Source organism: Oryza brachyantha, chromosome 11 (genome assembly GCF_000231095.2).
Source record: "Oryza brachyantha chromosome 11, ObraRS2, whole genome shotgun sequence".
Lineage (NCBI taxonomy): Eukaryota > Viridiplantae > Streptophyta > Magnoliopsida > Poales > Poaceae > Oryza > Oryza brachyantha.
The window spans coordinates 11,222,759-11,246,950 of record NC_023173.2 but is presented as its reverse complement, the minus strand read 5'-3'; the positions used below and the strand labels follow the sequence as shown (position 1 = coordinate 11,246,950).

General features: G+C 39.8%; 1 protein-coding gene and 1 long non-coding RNA gene across 2 annotated transcripts; one reads left to right on the top strand and one right to left on the bottom strand.

The window, feature by feature from the left end:
* Positions 1-21: 21 nt before the first annotated feature.
* LOC102711926 (monosaccharide-sensing protein 2-like) lies at positions 22-2,538 on the top strand. The gene has a single exon (XM_015842299.2). It carries the CDS (start codon positions 134-136, stop codon positions 2,378-2,380), a length of 2,247 nt encoding a protein of 748 aa, XP_015697785.2. The 5' UTR covers positions 22-133; the 3' UTR covers positions 2,381-2,538.
* An 8,828-nt stretch (positions 2,539-11,366) lies between these two features.
* LOC107305289 lies at positions 11,367-15,822 on the bottom strand. The gene is made up of 5 exons (XR_005812784.1): positions 15,314-15,822; positions 14,516-14,978; positions 13,621-13,803; positions 12,369-12,454; positions 11,367-11,712 (listed from the first exon to the last, which is right to left on the bottom strand). It is a non-coding gene; the product is annotated as an uncharacterized LOC107305289 (long non-coding RNA).
* Positions 15,823-24,192: the final 8,370 nt, after the last annotated feature.

Genomic DNA, 24,192 nt, shown 5'->3' with positions numbered 1-24,192 from the left:
AAACCATAAAATTCACTCGAGATCCCAACTGCTCGTAAACAAACCAATAGAAGCGAATAGCTTAGAAACATACACTTTTGTGATTCATGCCATTTGTGTGTGAAGACAGATTGACGACGGCCGGTGATCATCAATGAGGGGCGCCGTGTTGGTGGCTATCGCAGCCGCCATTGGCAACTTGCTACAGGGATGGGACAACGCCACCATCGCCGGCGCCGTGCTCTACATCAAGCGGGAGTTCCACCTCGAGACACAGCCATCTGTCGAGGGCCTGGTCGTTGCAATGTCGCTCATCGGTGCGACGATCATCACCACCTTCTCCGGCCCAGTCTCCGACATTGTTGGACGGCGACCGATGTTGATCGCTTCGTCCCTCCTCTACTTCGCCGGCGGGCTCATCATGCTGTGGTCACCCAACGTGTATGTCCTTCTCCTCGCAAGGCTTGTTGATGGATTTGGTGTCGGCCTCGCCGTCACGCTCGTCCCGGTCTACATATCCGAGACGTCGCCGCCGGAGATCCGCGGGCGGCTCAACACGCTGCCGCAGTTCACCGGCTCCGGTGGGATGTTCTTCTCCTACTGCATGATCTTTGCCATGACGCTGTCACCGTCACCCAACTGGCGCATCATGCTCGGCGTTCTCTTCATGCCCTCGCTGCTCTACTTGTTCGTCACCGTGTTCTACCTGCCGGAGTCGCCACGATGGCTCGTCAGCAAGGGCCGGATGAAGGAGGCCAGGGCTGTCCTCGAGATGCTCCGTGGCCGCGAGGATGTCTCCGGCGAGATGGCTCTGCTTGTTGAAGGCTTGGGCTCCGGCGGTGACACCGAGATCGAGGACTATGTCGTCGGTCCATCCGAGGGCGATGCTGGTGAGAACGAGCAGCCGAGAGACACGGTCACGCTCTACGGGCCGGAGCAGGGCTTGTCATGGGTGGCACAGCCGGTCGCCGGCGGCCGCGGCAGCATGCTTGGGAGCTCGCTGGGGCTACAGGCATCGCGACAGGGCAGCATGTTTGAGCATTTGAAGGATCCGGTGGTGGCACTGCTGGGCAGTGTCCATGAGCGGCTGCCTGAGTCCGGCGCCGCCGGGAGCATGAGGGGAAGCACGCTGTTCCCCAACCTGGGTAGCATGCTGAGCGTCGCTGATAGGCCCGGTGGCTGGGACGAGGAGAACATCCGCCCTCCGGACAATGCCACGGGTGAGGAAGAGGAGTACATGTCCGACGATGGCAAAGACGACGAAGACGAAGGCTTGCAAGCGCCGTTGCTATCACGGCAGAGCACCGAGGTGGAGGGAAAGGGTGAGGCTGCAAGCCAGATGACGATGCGACGGCACAGCAGCGTGACAGGTGGTGGCGTGGAGACGGCGAGCACCATGGGCATCGGCGGTGGGTGGCAGCTAGCATGGAAGTGGACTGAGAAGGTGGGTCCCGACGGCGTGAAGCGCGGTGGCGTGAAACGGATGTATCTGCACGAAGAGGGGGAGGCCAATGGCGAGGGTGGCAACAGGGGCGGCGAGACTCCGTCGTCGCAGTACGTCCATGCGGCAGCGCTGGTGAGCCGATCGATGCTGTACACCAAGGATGTTCTAATCGGACAGAGCCCGACGGAGCCGGCGTTCGCGAACCCACCGGAGGCCGTGGCGGCGGCGGCGTCGTCGGTTCCTGTGTGGCGGGAGCTCCTGGAGCCCGGCGTCCGCCACGCCCTATTCTGTGGCGTCACCATCCAGATCCTGCAGCAGTTTTCCGGCATCAATGGTGTCCTCTACTACACGCCGCAGATACTCGACCAGGCCGGCGTCAGCGTCCTCCTCGCTAGCCTCGGCCTCAGCGCCGACTCGACCTCCATTCTCATCAGCGGCCTCACCACGCTGCTCATGCTTCCCAGCATCGGTCTGGCGATGCGACTGATGGATGTGTCCGGCCGCCGGAGCCTGCTGCTGTCGACGCTGCCGGTGCTGATCACGTCCCTCGCCGTCCTCGTGGTGGCGAACGTCGTCCCGATGGCTACCACGGCGCACGCGGCGCTGTCGACGGGGAGCGTCATCGTCTACTTCTGCTGCTTCGTCATGGGGTTCGGGCCCATCCCTAACATCCTCTGCTCCGAGATCTTCCCGACGAGGGTGAGGGGCCTCTGCATCGCCATCTGCTCCCTCACCTTCTGGCTCGGCGACATCACCGTCACGTACAGCCTCCCGGTAATGCTCAGCACCGTCGGCCTCGCCGGCGTGTTCGCGCTCTACGCCGTCGTCTGCTGCGTGGCGCTCGTGTTCGTCGCGCTCAAGGTGCCGGAGACGAAGGGGCTACCGCTCGAGGTCATCATCGAGTTCTTCAATGTCGGCGCCAAGGCCGGTGCTTTGCCTGACGACGACGACGACTAGTGAAACTTATCTTTGACATGTATTATGTGTCGATCAGCAACTGTCCTCGTAATTTTGTATTCTCAGCTAATTTAAAATGTCGGAATAAATGGACAAGATGGTTATCACCAAAATTAACGGTGGTTTAACTATTTGTTAAATTTTCTCATGGATCTTAATATAACTCGTGTTCCTGATTTGTCCAGTTGGAAAATCATCCGGTCAATTGCACGGGATCAACATGTACATTTGTATTAATTTTTGGTTTGTTAGTTTCTCCTATTCAGTACATGTAATTTGGGTAGAAAATTGAGTTTTGGTGTTCTATTTAATACTTTCTAATCTTTTTTAATCTTATCTAGATTTATATGAATATTAATGAATCTAGACATATACATAAATTAAATACGTTCATCAATTAATAAATTTAGGCACACCTACAACGTCAATAGAACGGAGATAGTATATACTTCCGGACACGCCTACGGATACGGATTGGGCGCCCGATCAGATGCGAAAGATGAGGTGCCAATCCTACCATCTTATTAACTTCCCATTTGTTTACACCGTTTGACCAGTCATGTGCATGGCTGCATGCACAAATAGAATCTTAGCTAGTGGTTGACCAGTCATGCGCACAATGAGAGAAGTGCAAATATGTATGTGTATGGTATTTGTGAGCTTTGAGAAAACATTAAATCATGATTTCTTTAAAATATTTTTCTTATTTGTAATCTGATTGAAGTCTTGTATTTGATGTAATTAACTATTTACAATAATATATCACATGAATGTATTTTGGATCCTGCAGAAATGTGTTTTATGGCATATGAAAAATGTTTCATTCTTCACTGATGGCATTTTCATTGTATAGTACGAAAAATATAATTTTATCAAATAAAACATGAATATCCATCAATTCGAGAACAAAACAAACATAAAAAATACCATACAATTTTGATTCAACACAAACACAAAACATCAAAAATTGCAAAGGAGTACGATTTTACATCTTGTTCTTGCTTCTTTGTAATGGCCATGGAACAATATGAGTGTAACATTTTAATCCAACATAACGGAACATTGAGTTGTACATATTGAAACATCACAAAATACTTGCTAAAAATGTAGCACAACATTTTGGTTTAACACAAGTGAAAATACATAAAATTAACATTGACTAAAACATCAAAACATTGAAAAAATAGTACCATTTCAGAGTACTTAGTGAAATGTTTCAATCAAACACAAAGAAACATATATTTTTATATTATTATATTATAATAATTTGGGATATTGTTTTAATGAGTTAATTACAATTAATACAATGGTTAAATTGGATCATACAATGGATCAGTAGTTGAGAAGACAATATTGTTCCAAGGTTGATAACAATTAACATCCACGCATTAGTGTAAAAAGAGAAGTGAGAAATCCATGCATAGTGATCAGCAAGCAACACACTGGTATATGCACCCAATAAAGTACAACATCCGTTTCACGATGTAAGATGTTTAACTTTTTTACTTATAATATTTGATCATTTGTCTTATTTAAAAAGTTATGAAAATATCATTTATTTTACTTGTGACTTAGTTTATTATCAAAAGAACTTTAAGCATGACTTATAATTTTTTAATTTGTACTGAAGTTTTGAATAAGACGAATGGTTAAACGTTACAACCAAAAAGTCAAACATTTATATTATAATTATAATGTAGAACGGAGTTAGTAGTTGAGAGGGGCAACACCACGTGTGGAGTAATAGAGGTGGAGCATGTAGAGCAGACGAGGTGGAATCGTGCGCTTGGGAGCCATCATTATCTTGTGATTTTTTTAAAAAAAATTGCTTGGTGGTATAAAAGGGAATATAAAATTTTGGATGATATATAAGAAAACCTCAGAAGTTTGCACTAATACTGTAGGTCACCTAATTGTTTTAATACTGTAGGTCACTTAATTGTTTTAATGGAAAACTGAGTGTGCATATGCCCTCCAACCGAGAAATACAAAAGGTTAATGATCACTCTCTCACACACCATAGCAGAAATGTTAAGCCTTGTACCCTTCTTTTTCTTTTTGCCGAGGAAAATCAATTGCATGTCCTCAACACGACATAGAGTGGATTCTTCCATTGGAAATTATAAAGGAGAAGATACGTACGAAGAGCGTGTGATTTTTCTACAATGCTTGGGAAGAACAGAACAATTATTTTTTATTGTTTTGTTTTTTAAGGGTCATACTGAGCCGCGATTAGGGGAAAGCCTAAGAGAAACATAATATTTTACAACAAAGTATAATGAAATAAATACTCCCTCCCTACAAATATACAAGGGATTTTAAAGTATTCTCGGGTGCTTATTATCACATCCATCACTTGTTAACTTAAATATCATACTATTGTACCGCTCAACTACTCGTCTATAAACAACCACTCATTAAGGCGTAGACTAGCCATTTTTATTCTTTTTAATCTTTCTAAATATAAAATATCCAGTATATATTTGGACAGAGTGAATAAGAAACAAATACCGCGGGGACAAAAATCTTTCATAGGCAGCATAGTCTGTTGCCAAACTACTTCAAGAGAATCCAAAACGTATCAATGAAAAGCACCATGTTCGTAAAATGCCATCGATGGATGTAAAGAATCAACTTATCGAAGAAATAAAATAGCCGTCGGTACACCAAATTAATTTCCTGACAAAATATACTTCCAGCAATTGGTTTGACATTTTTTGATAACTGTACCATCCAGAAACAAAATCCTCAAAACTGCAGCCTTTTCTCCAATATTTTAAAAAAATCACCTCACATTATACTTTTTTTCTTTTTTGTCTACGACAGTTGCCCCAGGAGACCTTGGACGCAACCTGGCCCCACTCGTAGGCCCAACATTCACACGACAAGCCATTGGTTTGTCATTTTTATAATCACTAAAATAAAGTTTGTTTTATTCGAATTACCTCATGAGCTCCGCAAATTCTAGATAGTATTTTAGGGCATAAAAAACGTAAGAAAAATATTGCTAGCCATGATTTATTAAAAGGAAAATTATTTTAGGGGCAGCGCTAATGCTAGGGTGTTGACGACGTCGAGGGGGACAAAGGGGGCCTCCGGGGGTGGTGGAGGTGCTCAGCAGCACCGATAGGCTAGGGCACAGCGGCGGTTGGGTGTCGGCGGTGACACCGTGGGACGGAGCGAGTGGCAATGGAGGTGCTAGGGGGCGCATATAACTGAGTAGTGGTGGAGGAGGCGGTTGGGGCCTACGCCGACACTAGAGGGCAACGGACGAGGTGCTCAGAATCTACATATAGGCAGGAGGACGTTGTCGACCCTCTCACCAAAACCTAGATAGTTGTAAGCGTCAAGAGTTCGGACCAGAGGTGGGGATGAGGTAAAAGGGTATACCCAATGGCATAGGTGGGTAATATTTGCTTGAAGGTAGGGTATATGATGTGGGCTAGGGTTCCCGGTCTTCCGAAAGGTTCTGATAAACAATCGATTTGGGCGGAATCGCGACACACGTCGATCCAGCTTCTTGAGCCCTGCAATCGCAGCACCACGTCTCCTCTGGTTACCACTGTGCCGGAACACAGATGGCCTCGCCAAGAAGGCTAATCCCTGTTTGCGAATCGAAGAACACAAACAAGAACAAGAAAGAAAGCAACCAAAATTGCAGATGAATGATTAAACTCACGAGTTGGGGTCTTACAAACCGAACCAGCGGCGAAACTGTTCTTGAAAGATTAATCTAAGCAAAACTCAAATTGATATATATATAGGCTAGAGTCGTGCAAGACCCCCCTGGATGCGTCCCTAATGGACTCAGACATGATACATGGGCAAAAGGCCCAAAGACGGTGACGCAGCACCAGGATAGATTATGGACGCCAACTTGTTCGGTCGATTCCCGTTAACTCGGAAAAATTTCGACGTGGGACCAGATCCATTTGAAAGGTTATCTTCTTAGCTTTCCATCCATATAAAGAACGCCCCAATCCAAGCACGTATGCGACATGGGTGTCCGTTTTAGTGCAGACTGATCGTGGACTCCGAACCGTGATCGAAGTCGAATTGGTTTGGGCCTCCACCTTGACTTGAACGTCCTTCATGATCCTCTCCATGATTCCTAATGATAATACAGTCATTAGGTTGCAATCTATTCTCCAAATCATAGAAAGAAGAACAGAGGAATGAGCTCACCTCTAAATGTAATTGTCGCGCGCGAGCTCTAGTGATTGGACCTTGAATATCCAACAAAGGTGTATCGTGTGCATTGGAAGGAGTGATGTCCTCATCAGTATATTTATATTTTATTGGTTGGATTGAAGTGAAAAACTGGCTTTTGGCTGATTAACATTTCTCTTGTATAAGCATAGGGTCTGTTTGGTAAGGATTCTCTTCCTTGATTTTAAGGAGAATAAGTAAAATCTAATCGTATAAGTCAAATTTTAAATTTTAAAACTAGAATCTGGAGTTTTCTTGATTTTTACATGATAGTGTATTTTCTAGCCTTTTCTTTTATATCACTAAGAAAAAATATATATATATATATATAAATATCCAAGATTATTTTAATTAATAAGTCATCTCGCTTATACTTATATAAAAGGCAAAAAGACAAGGACATATGCTTTTGTTTGTGACTTTAGTAATGACATGTTTCATCTTGATGTCATTGTGATCACTACGTTGCAAGTTGGTCTCTATAAGTCCGTTGTTCATCAAGTAGTGACGGACAAGGATCACCCCATGGGTAATCCATAGCTAGTTCTACTTTAACTAAATGGACTAATTTTTATTTTTTTAAATTTACCCACATGGATCGTCGTGTGCCCATCCCTATCATCAACCACTCTGAATGTGCAAATTTAATCAGCGTACACTATTTGTACAAGAAGGCACGACCACCAATAGGGGTGTATATAATATATTTGGTTGCGGGATATTAGTTTTGGGTGCTTTTATGGTACCCTTTACTTAGAGGCGTAGCAATGTAGTAGGTGCATCTATTACCGTTTATTTAAATAAGTATTTTCATCATTTGTTTAAACAAGGAGAGAGACAAATTACTCTTTCTTTTATTTACTAAGTAGGCTGAGATAATAGGCCCATCGTCTACGGCTGAATTGCACAGCGTCTACCGCTGAACCATAGGGCAAAGAAAGAAAGAGAGAGAACACACCTGGCAACAAAGAAGTAGAACGCACCGATGTTGACGTCAAAAATAATCTGACGTATCACACACGAAGGCCTGAGAGTTAATCTTAGACAACTATATTGCAGGACCTAAATCTTAGAATGCGTGGGCGTGCCAATTAATTTGATCCTACAACTGACAAGATGAACGGTAAAACAAGCCGATTGGCTATTAAGCCGATAAGTAACTGACAATCCAGCCGATCGGACGTTGATGTAGCAGCGTTTAGCCGATAGGCGAGACAATCGGCCGCTGAAAGCACAGATTGGCTAGAAACTTGATAGCAACAGACCCGAATTAAATATTAGACTAGCATAATCCGTCAAGTTACTTATTAACCTTAGTCGATCGGACGAGCCCCTATAACCAGATCGAACAAAACATACATAGATCGGACTTAACCAAGAAAGTATGCAGTCGAGCACGATATAATTATAGAAAACATAAAGATCGATAAGACTAATAAATAAACCAACGAATCACTTGGAATAAATAATTAATCATGTAATATGATCGGCTAGACCCAACTTGCATGTAATTATCATAACTGATGCAACATAAATAACTGTCGATCTAACAAAATCAAGCCGATTGATATAAAAATAATGCAGTAAGGCAACTGGCTACTTTGTTGATATAAATATGATGAACGTGTAGATCGACAAATATCATAGACTATAAACGACTAACAAACGATCAACACCTATAGAATACCTAACCGAGATTAATAAGAATAATCATAGAAAATCGGACCCAACCGAGACAGTTCAAGATTACGCCTAGCAATGTCAGGCTAGATACTGATCTAGATCGCTATCAAGCCGATGAGCCGACGATGGATAACTTGTCGGCTGGTACTCTGATAAAACTATGAGCAAGATACACCAATCTGATATAAACCATCTGACAAATGCAATCTACTAGATCGGACCTAACCGAGACAGTACCAGATTGAATATGTCAAATAGCAAATATCAAACTAATGTAAATTATCCAAAGTAGCCGACCAGATCAACCCAAGATACAAAAGTAACTCAAGTTAAAACTGATACGATAACTAGCAATCGCATAACCAAATTAGAAGATCGGACTGAATCGAGACAATCCTAATATAGCCGATGTGATTACCGTGGCCCAACGGAACGTAGGACTTACCTCTCCGCCGGAGATCGAAGCGATGCAGCCCCGCGTCAGGTACCAAGTTCTGCTGGAGTTGAAACATCGGTTAGGAGGGTGGCGATTCGCCGAGAGTAATTGATCTATTGGTTAATGTAGATAGTTTACAATGACCCTGGGCATACATGTTTATACCCTCGGGCAGACACGAGTCCATATCGGATAAAACGCACAACACCAAATAGATAAAAAGAAATAACAAACTATATCTCTAACATGAAACATGTTTCCTAATAGATAAAAAGAAAACAAACAAGTCCCGATCAGACTCTAACTCTTTTAAAGATAAAACAAAAATTCTAACCAAGTCTAATTAATAGATAAATTTACACCGCCAAGCCTTGGTCTTCATAATTCCAGATAAAATTTCTATCAGCGAGTACACCTTTTCTTATCCAAATCCAACACGAAAATTTACCAAATTTTGGTGTGAACAACCGAATAGAGAGAGGCATCGTTGCTGTCGCCCTCAATCAGCCGCCGGCCGAGCCTCCATTCTTCTCCATCCATAAACACTCACAAATTGCAATAATACCATAATATTTTTTACCCATATTGTCCTTCTACTACACTACTTACATACTCTAGTCACAATACTATCAGTCTACGTGAGTCGTTAGATCAACCTTAATGGATGGCTCATATATAGTGCAGGTACCGTAAAAAATTCCCAGTTTTGATGCAAGACATGGAATGTCAAAAAACATTTATTATTTATCAAGTACCAGTAGCAGTTAAGTCACGGGCACTATTCGTTGATGTATATTTAGTACTTGTCTTGTACGACCATAATTATATAAATCGGTATCTGCAATCTTTAATTATATAAATCAGGAAGGTTTCCTACCTATAGAGATGGCTTTCCATGTACACTCTATTCACACCAACTAACAAGGAAATTGCAGTACATCTATCCGACGAGGTACCACTCGCGTACAACCGCGTCTGCGACATCACTCATTGTGGGCTGTGGTATACTGAGTCGTACGTGTTAATCGGACATATAGCATCGTCTGTTAAATATTATCAAAACATTGTATATATACTTTCAATATGACTACGCACCTATATAAAAAGTATAATCTTTGAGTTCATAATAGATAGGGAGAAAAAAGAATATGTGCATTTTTTTCTAGATCTTTTTATGATATTTTTTAGTTGGTGTGAATGGAATATGCACAAGAAAGTTGTGAGAACAGAAATTGACCAATATATACAATCGTACTTGCTCATCGTCTTCTCCATGCGACTTACAGAACCCTGGATGAGGAAAAAAAAAAGGAAGCACCTGTCTTTCCATGCATGATGTAGAATTTACATTGCTGTGCATGTTGACCAAGTATGCTGGTACTACCAATATTCATGGCGTATGTACTATTCCCATGCATAGACTTTATATCATCATGCATATTGACAAACTGTAACAAAATTACCGTAACATCCTGAATTTCAATTAAGATGTTTTACAAAATAATAAAAACGAAGGAGTGAAAATTTAAGTTCACTAACCGTTGCTCGTATGGTTGATCAGAGACCGTGAAAGTGTAGAGATCATCACAAATAGACTACACTTATTATATATGACCAGTGTTTAGGAGAAGACGTCGTAAATTGTATTGATCTCGACAATGCAGCCAAGGCAATGAGAAGAGATGAGGAAGAATATGAAATTTGAAGTTTTTATGGATTCACGAAATTCACTTGATCGGTCATGAAAATTGGGGTTCACACGCTACAAGGGTATCCTCAAATTAGTCCCTAGGCCCATCCATTTCTAGTACAAATCGAGTTTTTTTTGTCACTAATAGATTAAACAAAAAATTTCCGCCGTAGGATAAAATAGTAAATTTAAATCTTGTAAAATTTCGTAAGGATTCAGGTCAAGTAGTTTCAATAAAGGTTGTAGGCATTGTCATTATTTCTACAAGAACTTATTTTGTTCCATTCAGATTAATTATGGAAATGTCGTTGGCAGATCCGAAAGAACTACGGTTTTCTTAAAAATCTAGGAGAGATTGATCTAGAAGTTTAGTTTAACATAAGAGTTGCACAGAAATCTTTGTAGATCGTCCAGAGGTACTTATTTGTTATTTTCGGTTAAGTGGTTTAATGTTTATAATTAAAACAATTAGAGAACCAGTCAAGCCGGTTTATGGAAATCTATGGTTTCCGAGTATCTATAGATTATATTGAGGGATTATTTGCATAATTAATCTCTTATATATGATATCTCAGGTTTCCTTGGAAGTAGCTTTTGACTGTTATTTTATTACTTGTAACTAGTAATATGGCCGTGCTAATGCTACGGTTCCACGTATTGTCCAGGTTTTGAACAACTTAATTTATCACAACAGGCACAAATTCATAAAATGGATAATTGAGTTATTCACACATCTGGGAGACACATCCTAATTCAGTGGCATGTAGTGTATTCCCTTTAAACTTTATTTAGCACCGGTGTACTTATTTAAACATTCAAAGTTCATCTACTTCTTTGGCTTCCTAACCATTGTGCACAGACCATGCTTGCCTAGGATAAAGGCCTACATTTTTGCACAACACAAGGTCGTGATTCCTTTTCCCAATTCATCTTTTTCATCAAGTTATTGCTTATAGTGGCAAGCAAGATTAAACAGTAAAGCAAGATCTTCGCATGGTTCACAGTGACACATACCGAATCAAATCCGTAGGAAATGGAAATACATTGCCTATAGGCTACAAAACATTCACATAGATTAAATAGTGGCCAATACCGCTAAATGAAAAGATTTAGTAAAACTTAGATCAAAACATTGGTTATAATTAGCAACGTCAGTGAGATTCTTTCTTTCTTTTTCCTGGGTGGACGTTTTAATCACATGGTAGTTCTTACCTAACAGTAAACAAGTTGACTGCAGCCTTCTCCATGCTTTTCACCATTCTTTGTTGATTCCACACACCAAGATATCCCACTTCAATTTTTTCTTCTCTTTTCCTGCGTGTATTTGCGTATGCTGATGTGGTGTTTAGATTAAAAAAATTTTTGGAAGAAGTGTCACGTCAAATGTTTGACCGGATGTCGGAAGGGGTTTTCGGACACGAATGAAAAAACGAATTTCACGGCTAGCCTAGAAACCGCTAGACGAATCTTTTGAGCCTAATTAATCCATCATCAACATATGTTGGTTACTGTAGCACTTATGACTAATCATGGGCTAATTAGGCTCAAAAGATTCGTCTCAAGATTTCTTACATAACTGTGCAATTAGTTTTTTGGTTCATCTATGTTTAATGCTTTATTTAGGTATCCAAAAATTCGATGTGATGTTTTTGGAAAAATTTTTTAGGAACTAAACAAGGCCTGAATGGCCAACAATAGTTAAAGAAATCAAAAGATAAAAGTGTATTTGTAAATGGAAGCTCAGTTAAATAGGCATACTGTTATCTCCAAAAGCTTGGTAGCTATCAGCACAACTCAAGGCCTAAGGGTGAGCTAGGCAGCTAGCTCTATGGTATTCCTGGAGAGTGGAAAAAATAAATCTAGCATGGCAAAAGCCGAGTGCAACTGGCAAAATAAGATGTGGTTCCACAGCTTAACGACTTGCTTAAGATCCCAATGGATTAGTACAAGAAAAGCATTAGCAGACTAACCTGTGGTTGTCTTTGCCAGTAGATCCAACACCATTGCACCTATTAAGTTACTGCCGCCGATAACATTGTCTACCCTAAAAAGAGCACTATGGGAATGAAAAATTAGACAATGCAACACCAATCAATCACAAAAAAGTACAAAGCTAGAAGTAAATACGCTAAAAGATGATGGGGCAAAAGAGCGGAAGAGCACAAACAATCTATGAGAATTATATCGATCTGTAAAAATTGTACTGAGAATACAAAAGAGAGAAATCTGCTCTAAACTAAAACAGACGAAGAATAGTAACCTCTTGCACTGAATCAGAGAAAGTGTTTAATTACCGCCCCGGCTACTTTGCTACCCTTGTTGACAACTGTCAGCATCAATAAAATTTAAAAGGCTCTTTAGCCAGTGGACGACTTCCAAGGATCACATATGTGCTTTAATTTGTCAAATTACCATGTCTAGTAAAAATATTACTCTCAACAGAATTGAATTAAAGTATTTCAATTAGCTACATACGCATGGACATAAAAACACGAACTGGTTTATGTTGGGACTTGTTCACTCAGGTACAACAAACTTCTTGATAGATAAATTAGAATCAGATTACTTCTAAGCATATTCCATTTAGTTTCAATAGTTCAGTGATGTTTCTTGACTATTTTAGATTTTAATCGCCTAATTTACAGGCAGGTTTCATCATATTTCAATCAGTTTCGATCAGCAGAGTTATTCTGAATAATGGAGACTATTTTGTCATGAATCCTAACACAGCTGAAATCAAATTGCACGAAATGGTGTCCCAATATATATACTCCCAAGTCCCAAAACTAATTTGCTACCAACACACCAGCTTAAACTCCATTTAAAACTTCATTTCACACTCATGACACCCCTGATTTCTTAATTCTGAGCCGCTAATAACATAGATATATACTCCCAAATCTAATTATTTTCTATTGACCTGAAAGTTGCTATTGGAATTTTTCAACTTATTATACTATGGGATACATATCAATTGTTGATATGGAACTAAAGATCCAACAACTGAAGAACTTGCCAATTGTTTGTGACAATCCATATTGATTTCTGCCATGAATGCGATTTCTAAATAAAGGACCCTCGCAAGTTTTAAGATCATATGCCACCAAACCAATGTTAAATTCGTCACCGGATGGTAATATTTAGACATATATGCATACTTATTGTATTTTTCTCCAGTGAGAGTAGAGGCATACCTCAAGTTATTAGAACAGAGATATTTACCTGTGTGCATTTGGCTATCTGTCATTTGACATTGCAAAGCACCAAGGTCACTTGATAACTTTGCCCAAAAAAAGTGACTGGATCAACATCTGAATATTAGTCAGGAGGCAAGAAATAAGAAATTTCATAAGCTATTATTCCATCCTTGTTGAATTTGTAGACATATACCTCAATAGTCTGACCCTGAAATTGTTTCAAAAGCATTATAGAGTGAGAATAAACTTTGCTATAGACATCTGTCTTGTCATATATTTTTATACTCTGAGCTTAAGAAGTCATGATTGTTGATATCACAATCTTAACTTCTTGAATTTCTTCTTTAAGGCCTTTGGAAGAACAAAACAAAATTGGTCAGATCTCTGTCGATCTTACCGTGATAAGGAAAAGAAAAATGCCTTGATAGAATATAGTTTAGAAATTTAGATAATGAACTTCTATGATCGGTAACTTCTTGTTTATTTGCAAGATTGCCAGCAGCAAAGGACAAAAAAAAGGGAAACCAAATTATTATCTGCAAGATTTCGCTCATAAAATCTAATTGATCTCTTTTGTTTAAAATCTCAAGATTTCTTATTACCAAGAACTCTTGCTAAACATATGCCTATGGGAAATGATTTATAGCTGAAACAAAACTGTTAGGACGTAGGAGGTAAGTTAAATTATGAAAGTTGCCACCTGATAAAATCATTTTAAGATTGCAAAACAATGTTGGACACAACATGCTTAGAATTAACTGTATAAACCCTCCATCGACACATTCTTTTATGTTTCTAGTTCTATGAAGTCACTATTTTGTGAGGTTCAAGTGTTTTCATAGGTGCACTGGAGAACAATCACAAAAGAATGAAATTTTTAAGAAATAAAGCAGATAGAAGAGCAAGTCAAATAGTCTAACCTGCTTTATGAAATAGCCAACAACATTGTTATCTGCATGAGTTAAGAAATGAGTGAGCCCATCAGCATCTCGAGCATGTTGCTTCAGGTGATTCATTAATCTGTCCCATAGTCGTTAACTTGCTCATGAGCAGTAATTGCAAAAAAGCTATTTTCCCAAACCTTTGGCTACAATTTCAAAACCTGAATTAGGACAAAAGCATATGCAGCAGAAAGGGACATCTCTAGCATGCTGCACAGCGTGACACAATTGAAATAATCAATTGCCCAACAAACAGAAAAGTTCAGTCTGTGTCCTACAACATAAGCTTTACTGCTTTCAGATCACAGAACAATAATTCATGATTGAGTTCTAACCGTAGGGACATTACAGTGAGAATAACCTATCCATAACAAGACAAACAATATACTCTTTGAGCATGTTGGGAAGCTACCAGGCAAAGATATTCTTCAAGCCTACCAACCTGGGAAAAAAAAAACCAGCAGTCAGTAACAACTCACGGGTTGTTTGGGAAAAAAATAAAGTTAGCGTATACACCAAATCATATGTTCATCAACTCCATCATTAGAATAATACAGAAATTTCAGTCTCCCAGCTTCTTCCTGTAAAACTTTAGCAGAAGTCACAATTTAAATTCGACAAATGGAAAGAGAAATGTGGAAATTTAAAGCCTAAGCCGCCTAACCCACAAACGGCCTAGCATGCATCATCATAGCGCAAACCAATCCTTGCAAAGGTGGCAACAATCACAGTTAAAAAGAAGCAAATTGGGGAAAAATTGTTTGGTATTATTATTACCTGTAGTTGTGCATAGCTGAGGTGTAGAAGGTACTGCATTTTCCATCAATGCAATCGCCGGATTTGGGGCAGGAGCATTTGTTGGTGCCAGCGCTGGTCGGGAGAGCCTGCTTGGGCACCGGAGGTGGGTGCCGGCCGGGAGTGGCGGCGGTGGCCTGCGTTGAGCGCAGGGGGCGTCTTATGCCGGGCGGTCAGAGCAGGGGGGCAGCTGGGAGAGCGGGCGCAGCGCGGCGGCGTCCGCCAATGGCGGTGGCGTCTTGCGCCGGGCGGAGGCGGCGTCTTGCGTCGGGCGGAGAGCCTGCGGCGGCGGTCGGAGCAAGGGGCCACCCAGGAGAGCGGGCGCGGGCGTGGAGGCGCCCGTCGACGCCGGTGACGTCTTGCACCGGGCGGGGGCGGCTTGCGCCGGGCGGAGGCGGCCTCTTGCGTCGGACGGCGGCGACGTCTTGCGCCGGGCGGCGGTGGTGCTGGGCGGCTTGCGTTTCGCGGCAGTTTCGTGAGAGCGTAGTCAGCGAGAGCGTAGTTAGGAGGTGTACTACGTAGGGAGTTGTTTCAAGATATTTTGCTCCATTGGATATGCATATGGAAAATGAATCTACTAAATCCTGTATATATTTGTTGGTGTGGCTATAAAAAAATTTCAACTCTTCCTTTTTTATATTAGTATACCTTTTTTATATTAGTATAGAAGATGTATGCAATGTTCTGGTGTCACCGGTGTGAGCGTCAGACGGCAATACAGGTTATGCCAAGTTCATCACAAACTTGTGTAATATATATGGAGTGAATGAAATGCCATGCTATTTATATTCTATTAATAACATATAATTATTTATGTGATTCTACGTATTATTGAATCTCATTCCATGATATTATTCTGATTAAATTTATTTATTTTTCAAGTTGACAATTTATGGTGTGTGTTTTTCACGTTTCATGTTTCCTAGTTTTTCTCCGACTAATTAAATCATTGGAGTACCATGCTTAACAATTTGTTTTTGCATTTGATTCTTTTTCATTTATGATCCTAGCGGTAAGTGCTGCTTGGCTTACCGGTAATGCTAAAAAGTTGTGCATATCTACCAAGGAGGGGAACTAATATTTTATTGAATCTCATCTGTATTCAAATCTGCCTGTGATGGAAACTACTGTTAAGTTGAACCTGTAGTTTTCTCAATGAAAGAAAATGTTTTCCCATTTTCCCATTTATTGTGAACTATTATACATATGGTTTTTTATAGTTTGTGCTTACTAATTATTTTATAATAACCCAGGTGTTTTATTTGGTTTTATGCATGTACAATAACATATTGGCATGGCAGGAATTAGACCTTTTACTTCCACAATTAAGCAAAACTCTAACTTGAGTTTTGTTTCATTATATGTTAACAACTTACCTCATGACTAGATTGTCCTATTTCTTAATTACTGATTGAATGAAATTCCTGGTTTTAACTATTTTTTAAAGATGACTGTCCTGGCTGTGACTCAGTAAAAGTTCATATGTAGTGGTTTTTGTGTATTTTCGGTAGTCCCATAGGTATGTGGATACTTGGACGTTACAGTTGGTACTAGAGTGGGTGGCGTGTTCATGGATGTGAAATGATAATTTGACCAATAGATAATTCTATAATCTATTTTTTATTGTCTAAAAAATAAATGTCGTACTTGTATGTTTACTGTGTGAAACTTGAAATAGTCTTAAAGAAAAATATTCTTGTGGGCTACCTGAGTGTGGGCAGTGGTTTCACCTTTTCAACTAGGCTCAAACCGAATAAAGATTGAAATTGTTGCTCATATTTCAGGTTAGTTGGGTATTTTGGCTACTAGAGACACAAAATCGATTGACCCAAAATAAATTCGGGTGTTTATACTTGAAACCAACAAATACAGTTCTAGCATTGGGGTTCGGTTCTTTTGGGTTTAGGATCGGTTTTTCCAGTTTAGTCTGAGTCTCAGGTTGTGTGCCAAGTGTTAGTGCCGCCCACTAAAATACATTTTCGCAAGTGGCTCGTGGGGTGCGACGTATGTGAAGATCTTTGTAGGCGGTGGGTGGGGTGTACCCCCTGTAAAGATGTATTTTCACAAGATGCTCCGTCATGCATAGGTCCGTCACATTGTGCTATATCTTGGGTGATCCTCACGAGTATCAATATATGTTATCATCTCCGGTATCCCAATAAGTAGCAGGAGCACTTGATTGCTAATTATGTCATTTAATTCTGATATTAGAAATGGACTCGTGTGCAATTTATTTCTTAACCCAGAGCCCACTATATAGTCGATCATTTCCTAGTGCAGAAACACCAATTAACAAGCACTAGCGCAAGGGATACATGTAATTAGTTAATGGGCTTATCAACAAACCCTTGAATATTAATTGCAGGGCCTTTCATAAGAGAAGAATTAGATACGGCATGCTAAGAAATTATGACATCCATGACGTGATCATTATATTGTCATACCATGTGGATGGGCGATGGGGTGCTCGATGGCTGTGGTCAGCATATGCAGCAGTGATAGAAGATGGTTGTTAGTGCCTATTCCATAATCCACATATATGAGGGTATATACTTTTTTAGTTTTACTTGAGAACTCGCAAATATGGGGTGTAGCCAATTTTAAATTTTATTGACGACTACAAAAAGCGATAAAATATATATCTGGTATCAAATGTTTCTGTATGTGTATATGTGTATGTGTATATGGTTTACAACCCATGGTTAGGCCATGTTGTCAACAAGCTGAACCAATATATTTGATTTCTACAACTCCTGTTTATTCTTTCCTACTGACATGTTCTAAAATTGTTGATTTAGTTTTCTACTATTTCTATATAACTACAAGCAATGAACAAAAATTACTCATATAAAGGAGCAGAGATGTGAGGCCAGGTCATCGAAAAGCTTACAAATAGATTTGATAGATTCCTTTTTATTCTGGCCTGTTGAGATTTTTTCGAGTTATTAATTTGTGCGATTTTCAAAAGAGAAAATTCGTTATATAGCACAAGTGGGATTCTGGATTCAAGAAATACCACAAAAAAATTGCCGCTCCATCTTATACCACAGGTCACGCCGTTTTCTTCTACTTATCCTACAACCGTGAGCTACTGACATCTTTTTGTGTTTGAGATGAGCAGGGCCGGCTATAGCAAAATAGTCTGACGAAACAACCATAAGCTAGCCGCAGGTGATACACAAACCAGGGAACACACATGGGATGGGATGGAGATCACAGGGCCGGTTCGGCCACCACCTCTAAGTTAACTTTTCTCCTCGTTTTCCGCACATACGCTTCTTAAACTACTAAACCGTGTATTTTTTATAAAAAATTTCTATAGAAAAGTTGTTTTAAAAAAATCATATTAATCTATTTTATATTATTTTAATAATTAATCATGTACTAATTTATTACTATGTTTTTCGCACCGAGGTAAGTTAACTTATAAGACCTCAGACGAACGCGGCCTTACATTCTTTGACAACCTTAGTTAATTCGTAAATTTTTTTAGTTCAAAACTTTATAAAATGTTAGCTTTTGCTCATTTTAAACCCAGCCCTTAAATTTATACTATGCGCATCTAATGCATAGAGGATAGAAATACCAACTTTCAATCAGTTGTACAACAGCAGCCCAAAAATGTTAGTTGGGATGGTCCGTGTCACTTGTGTTGCTACCAGCCGCGTGCCCGCCCTTCCCAAATTTCAACTAGTGTACTAATACATTTCCTCACAATTTGACTTGTGATCTAACTGGGCAGTTCAATTAATTCCATATATGTGTGTGTATATATATATATATGTAAGCAAAACGGTCCATAGCAGAATGAAGCACCAGCAACAGGTTTTTGTTTCATCCACATATGCATCTTTTCTCTTGCTCATGAACGGCTGTCCTCGACGCTGCCAAGTTTTGCCTCTCCTGCCACCAACCTGGTACGTCCACTTTCCCTTTTAGTATCCGAATATTCACATGAAACTTAAATCGTGGCCATGTTGAACATATGTAATAAATACCCCGTGCGCAATAGAAAAATGAAATGAATTCAATGCACTGCATAAACAAATTCTGATAGAAAAGTTATTAACAGCATTGAGTTTGTGAGGAAGTTATTTTTGGATACGAGAAGTAACTGGCAAACATCAGTCCTGCTCTTGTAATCACCGAAGAAAAAAACAACTTTTACTTCTGAAGGATGCACAGTATTTCTCCTATGTCCCAACTAACTAAAAATTTAAAGCTGTCATCTCCTTCCGTCCTTCGTCTCAGCAAAATAGCAGTGCACACGAAAGCGAGACTGGGCCTGGAAGGGCAAATACAACGGTGTTGTAGACCGTTGTTATCTTTCATAGACAGCTCGTACAATGACTTATCTATTTATTTGTCTATAAAATATTTAATTTATTGTTTGACACATAAATCAAGGTAATCAATAATACTAGTGAATAGACGAGACGCGATGTACAACAGTGCTAGCGATGTTGGTTTGGCATTGGAGAACGCATCCCTGACGTCTCTTCGTGAAGAGACGTTGTGGTCGTCTGTTAGATGAAGAGGGGGTTTTTTTTTTACAAATTTCGTAACATACAGATGGCTTAAAGATAAGCGTCATATATGCCCTAATGACAAGGTGAAAGGGCTAGGGAGGCAATATGAAGTAGTTGGTGGCACTAATGATCGGATGTGAGTCTACGATGAGATCCAAGTTAGGATTTTACCCAAAAGGAGCGGTGGAGGATGGGGCAGGCGAATGAGAGTTTGATGGCCTCGCTGTGGGAGAGTATTTTACTTGGCTATGACAAGAGAAGACAGTTTTCGATAGGACGCTTTTATCGTATCTATTACTTAGCGTGTATTATTGTAGTAGATAAATTTATTAACATTGATTTTTATTGAAATTTTTGCTATTTGCTTAAGTAATTAAGGGGATGGTCAAATTAATCTTTTAAATTAATTGGGCTTATTTTGGAAGCCTAACATGCGCGCAGTGCGTTAAACACACACGCAAAAGGAAAGAAGAAACGAAAAAAAAAAAGAAATCAGACGTCGTTGCCGCCGCACCTATTTCCTCGTTCCCCATCACATCCATCCAGCTCAGGCACCACCTCCATCCACGATTTTTTTTATTTTTTAAACATTACTAATAAATAATTTTATTACTAAATCTCTAGAGAAAATATTTCCACCGTATGAACCTTTTGACCACGCCATCACTATTGACGTGGCGAAATGGTTTGCCACGTCATTATCAGTGGCATGACGGTATTGTCTTGCTAAGCCACTGACATTCGCATAGCAAAAAGGTCCAGTTTTAAAAAAAATTAGCCCTGTGGTTTAGTAATAAAATTACTTGCTATTACTAAAAAGGTTTATTTAATAAAAAACATTTCTCCATCCACCGCCCGCTCCGCTGCAAGGGCCATCAGTTATCACCAATTGGGCTTACCTAAGCTACATTGAAGAGAAACAAATGGACATGCCTTTCATCAACCGCATATTCACATGAATACCATGTTTTTTTTTCAAAAATACCCTACTACTACGCAACTGCAGAATCTAACGGGTGCCACCTCGTTCATTCGATTTGGTAGCATGGACGGTTCACGTCTATCGAAAGGTACTCTAAAAAATCCTTTAAAAAAAGAAAAGAAAAAGGAGGCAACTTCAAATCAATATGTGCTGGTGAGCTCAACGAAGGTTTTAGGATCTTCTCAAAAATTGAGGGTTTCAGGTTCCATTTTGTTATGGAAGTTTGGTTTAATTTGCATATAGGTGGATAGTTTTCCCGTGATTTTGGTTTGGTTTACCTATTTGCTGTTTCCCATAGAGTCTAGTCTGCTGCTTCTTGCTAGAATATTCGGAATCTACAGCCACACTAGATGTGAGGCTGGAAAAAATCCCACGACGCGTGTTTTTAATTGATGGATGACAAAATAATTTGGTACCATTAATAAAAAAGTTAAACAATTTTGAAGAAGGTCTTGTTAGTTTGCTACCGGGTTTAATAATTCAGCCCCGAAAGCACTCCATACAAACCTAATACAAGTTAAAGTATGATACTTTGAAAAAGAACCTAGAAGGAAGACTTAATTTGGTTGTAGTTTCTTCCGCATGCACCCACTGCAACCCTCCAGCGAGTGTTGCATGTACATGCTAGCTGGTTTAAGAAGAGGCATGTCGATCATCCTCTCACCCATACCAACGAGACCCGGCAAGCTAACTATTGTAGCCCGCTCTAGCTACGCTTTCCTCTTGGGTACAGTAATAACTCCTGTACAATACTGTTTTATCCTAGCTTTTTAAACTATGAATTCGATAGGATAGAATTAATCTTGAGGTGTGCCTACGCTATCTGACTCAACCATTCTAGAGATGATATCTACTGTCTCCGTTTTATATTATAAGTCTTTCTAGCTTTATCTAAATCCATTTATTGATGAATGTATATAATTTATATATGTGTCTAAATTTATTAGCATCTATATGAATCTAGGTAATGCTACAAAGACTTACATTACGAAACAGAGGGAGTATAATGCATGATTAGTTGTGCATGTAGGTATTAAGTTTTTACTCACAAATGTTAGAGATGATAATTATCATACCTAGGCCGCGTTCGGCGCTCCCTCTAATTTACCTAAATTCTCTCGTTTTTCACGCGCACGTTTCCCAAACTGCTAAACAGTGTATTTTTTGTGAAAACTTTCTATAGGAAAGTTGCTATAAAATATCATATTAATCTATTTTTTAATTTTTATAACTAATAATTAATTAATCATGTACTAATATATTACTACGTTTTCACGCCGGATAATATCCCCCAGCGGAACGTGGCCTCAGTACCAAAATGTACCATGCCTATCTACGGTAGCAATTAACAGACAAATACCTATAGTTACCATGATAGCACATGTATAAATAGGTATCATGATGCGTAATATAGACTATTGTACCAATCAATATTAGATCCAATACACATAAATATCATACATGGCACATGGGTTTAGGTTTGTTACCCATAGATACCAAATTACTTGGCATTATGTTGAGAGCCCAATATAACACCGTAGCATTCAGTGAACATAACTTGATGACATACATTCATATACCATTTTACTAGCCCAATCCCATAGGATACATCATGACACATCTAATGTGTGAGAATATGGCACAGGCAGGGGCACATGGGCCAATTCAATAGGTGCAAAACATCTAGAAGAATTCTCTATTCTACAAGGTTAGTGGATTATATAGGTCTTCACGTCTAGCCCCAACTCATCATTACTGTCGTGGATGTTGCCACATGCCCCCACTCATCATCAGCGTCATCATCGCTCAGGTGAAGGTCTAATCTCATTTTGCATATTGGGGTTACCAGATCTCACTGTCTCCAAGATAGCTAGAGATTTGGCTACCCCAAGGCTAATGTGGTTATATCTACCTTCCATGTTGGTGTGGATGATTATAAATAGTGGTTCACATTCATGTAGAGACTAGAATTGCACATGGACACACTAATACGATTAGGGCAGTGTCAAACATTTGAGTCTAGGACGCATAGGTATTTCTAATGAGGGGCCACCTACGCTGGAAGTGGAGGGAGAGGCTACTAACGTTGGGGATAGGTAGGGTACGTGGTGGCCAGCAAACTAGAGTTAGTGGTGATAATTCATCGGTAGAAGTTTGTTACTACAAACAATCATAAATGTCATGCATTATTATGAACAACCAACATGATTATCCTCTAAGCACGGTAAATCTACAAGGACATAAGTAACCATCCTCACACATACACATAGGACATTAACAAAGTATTTTACCCGAGCCATTGCAAAGGACCTGTTATACATATCCTGTTCCATTCCATAGTAGCGAACTCTAATACATGGTATTTTGTCTATTGAACTCTACAAAACTCTAAATACACTGTAGTTTCAAACAGTGTATTGTTCACCTAAGTGGCAGGACGGTTAGAAAATAGTTAAATAAAAGAAAATGGGCTATGATGTCAGTGACAAGTTAAGTTGTTCATAAGAGCCGTGTGGTTTCCCCGAGTTTCAGTATATGGTTTAATGACCCGGTGGCGAAAATAATACTTTTTTGGTGGGTGCCCAGACTAAGATAAATGGATTAAATACTCCCCAATTCCAAAATAAATAAACCTAGTACTAGATGAGATATATTATAGTACTATAAAATGGACAAATCTATGTTTAGATTCATGGTAGTAGGATACATTATCCCATGCATCTAGTAGATTTGTTTATTTTAGGATGGAGAGAGTAGTAGACAAATGCAAAAAATGTAAATGATTACATTTGAGGTATCTACATAAAGTGTAATCATGATATTTTAACCATGTAGCTCCTCCTTCTATTTAGCCAGCTTGAGCCCACCGTGGCCCCTTGTTGGGATCGCCGCATGCGTATGCAAAGTATATACACTAGATCTGTGTCTTGTATACTCAACTATGGTTGAGTTTGAACCTGATATTTCGTAGAGTGGTTGATAGCTCTTCTGCCTATATTAATTACCAACTTTTTTATAATTTATACAATTATTATATATATTATTTCTACACTTGCAATATGAGAGCAATTTTATAGTATTGACAAGATAGTAGGAGGTACCAAAATTTTAGTATAAAATCTGGTACTCTTGATACTAGAAGGTAACAAATTTTACACTAAAATTTTAGTATCTCTTGTTACCTACTTAAGCACCATAAAATTGCTCGTATCATGATATCCCCTGCGAGGGTTTAAAAGAGTTTCCGCCTGCAGTCTGTTTGGAGCTGTTTCAAGTCGAGTGGCCGTGAACGATGATGCTGAGTTCCACCTGCCCTGCCGGACAATTGTTAATCCCTCAAGCTTCACCCC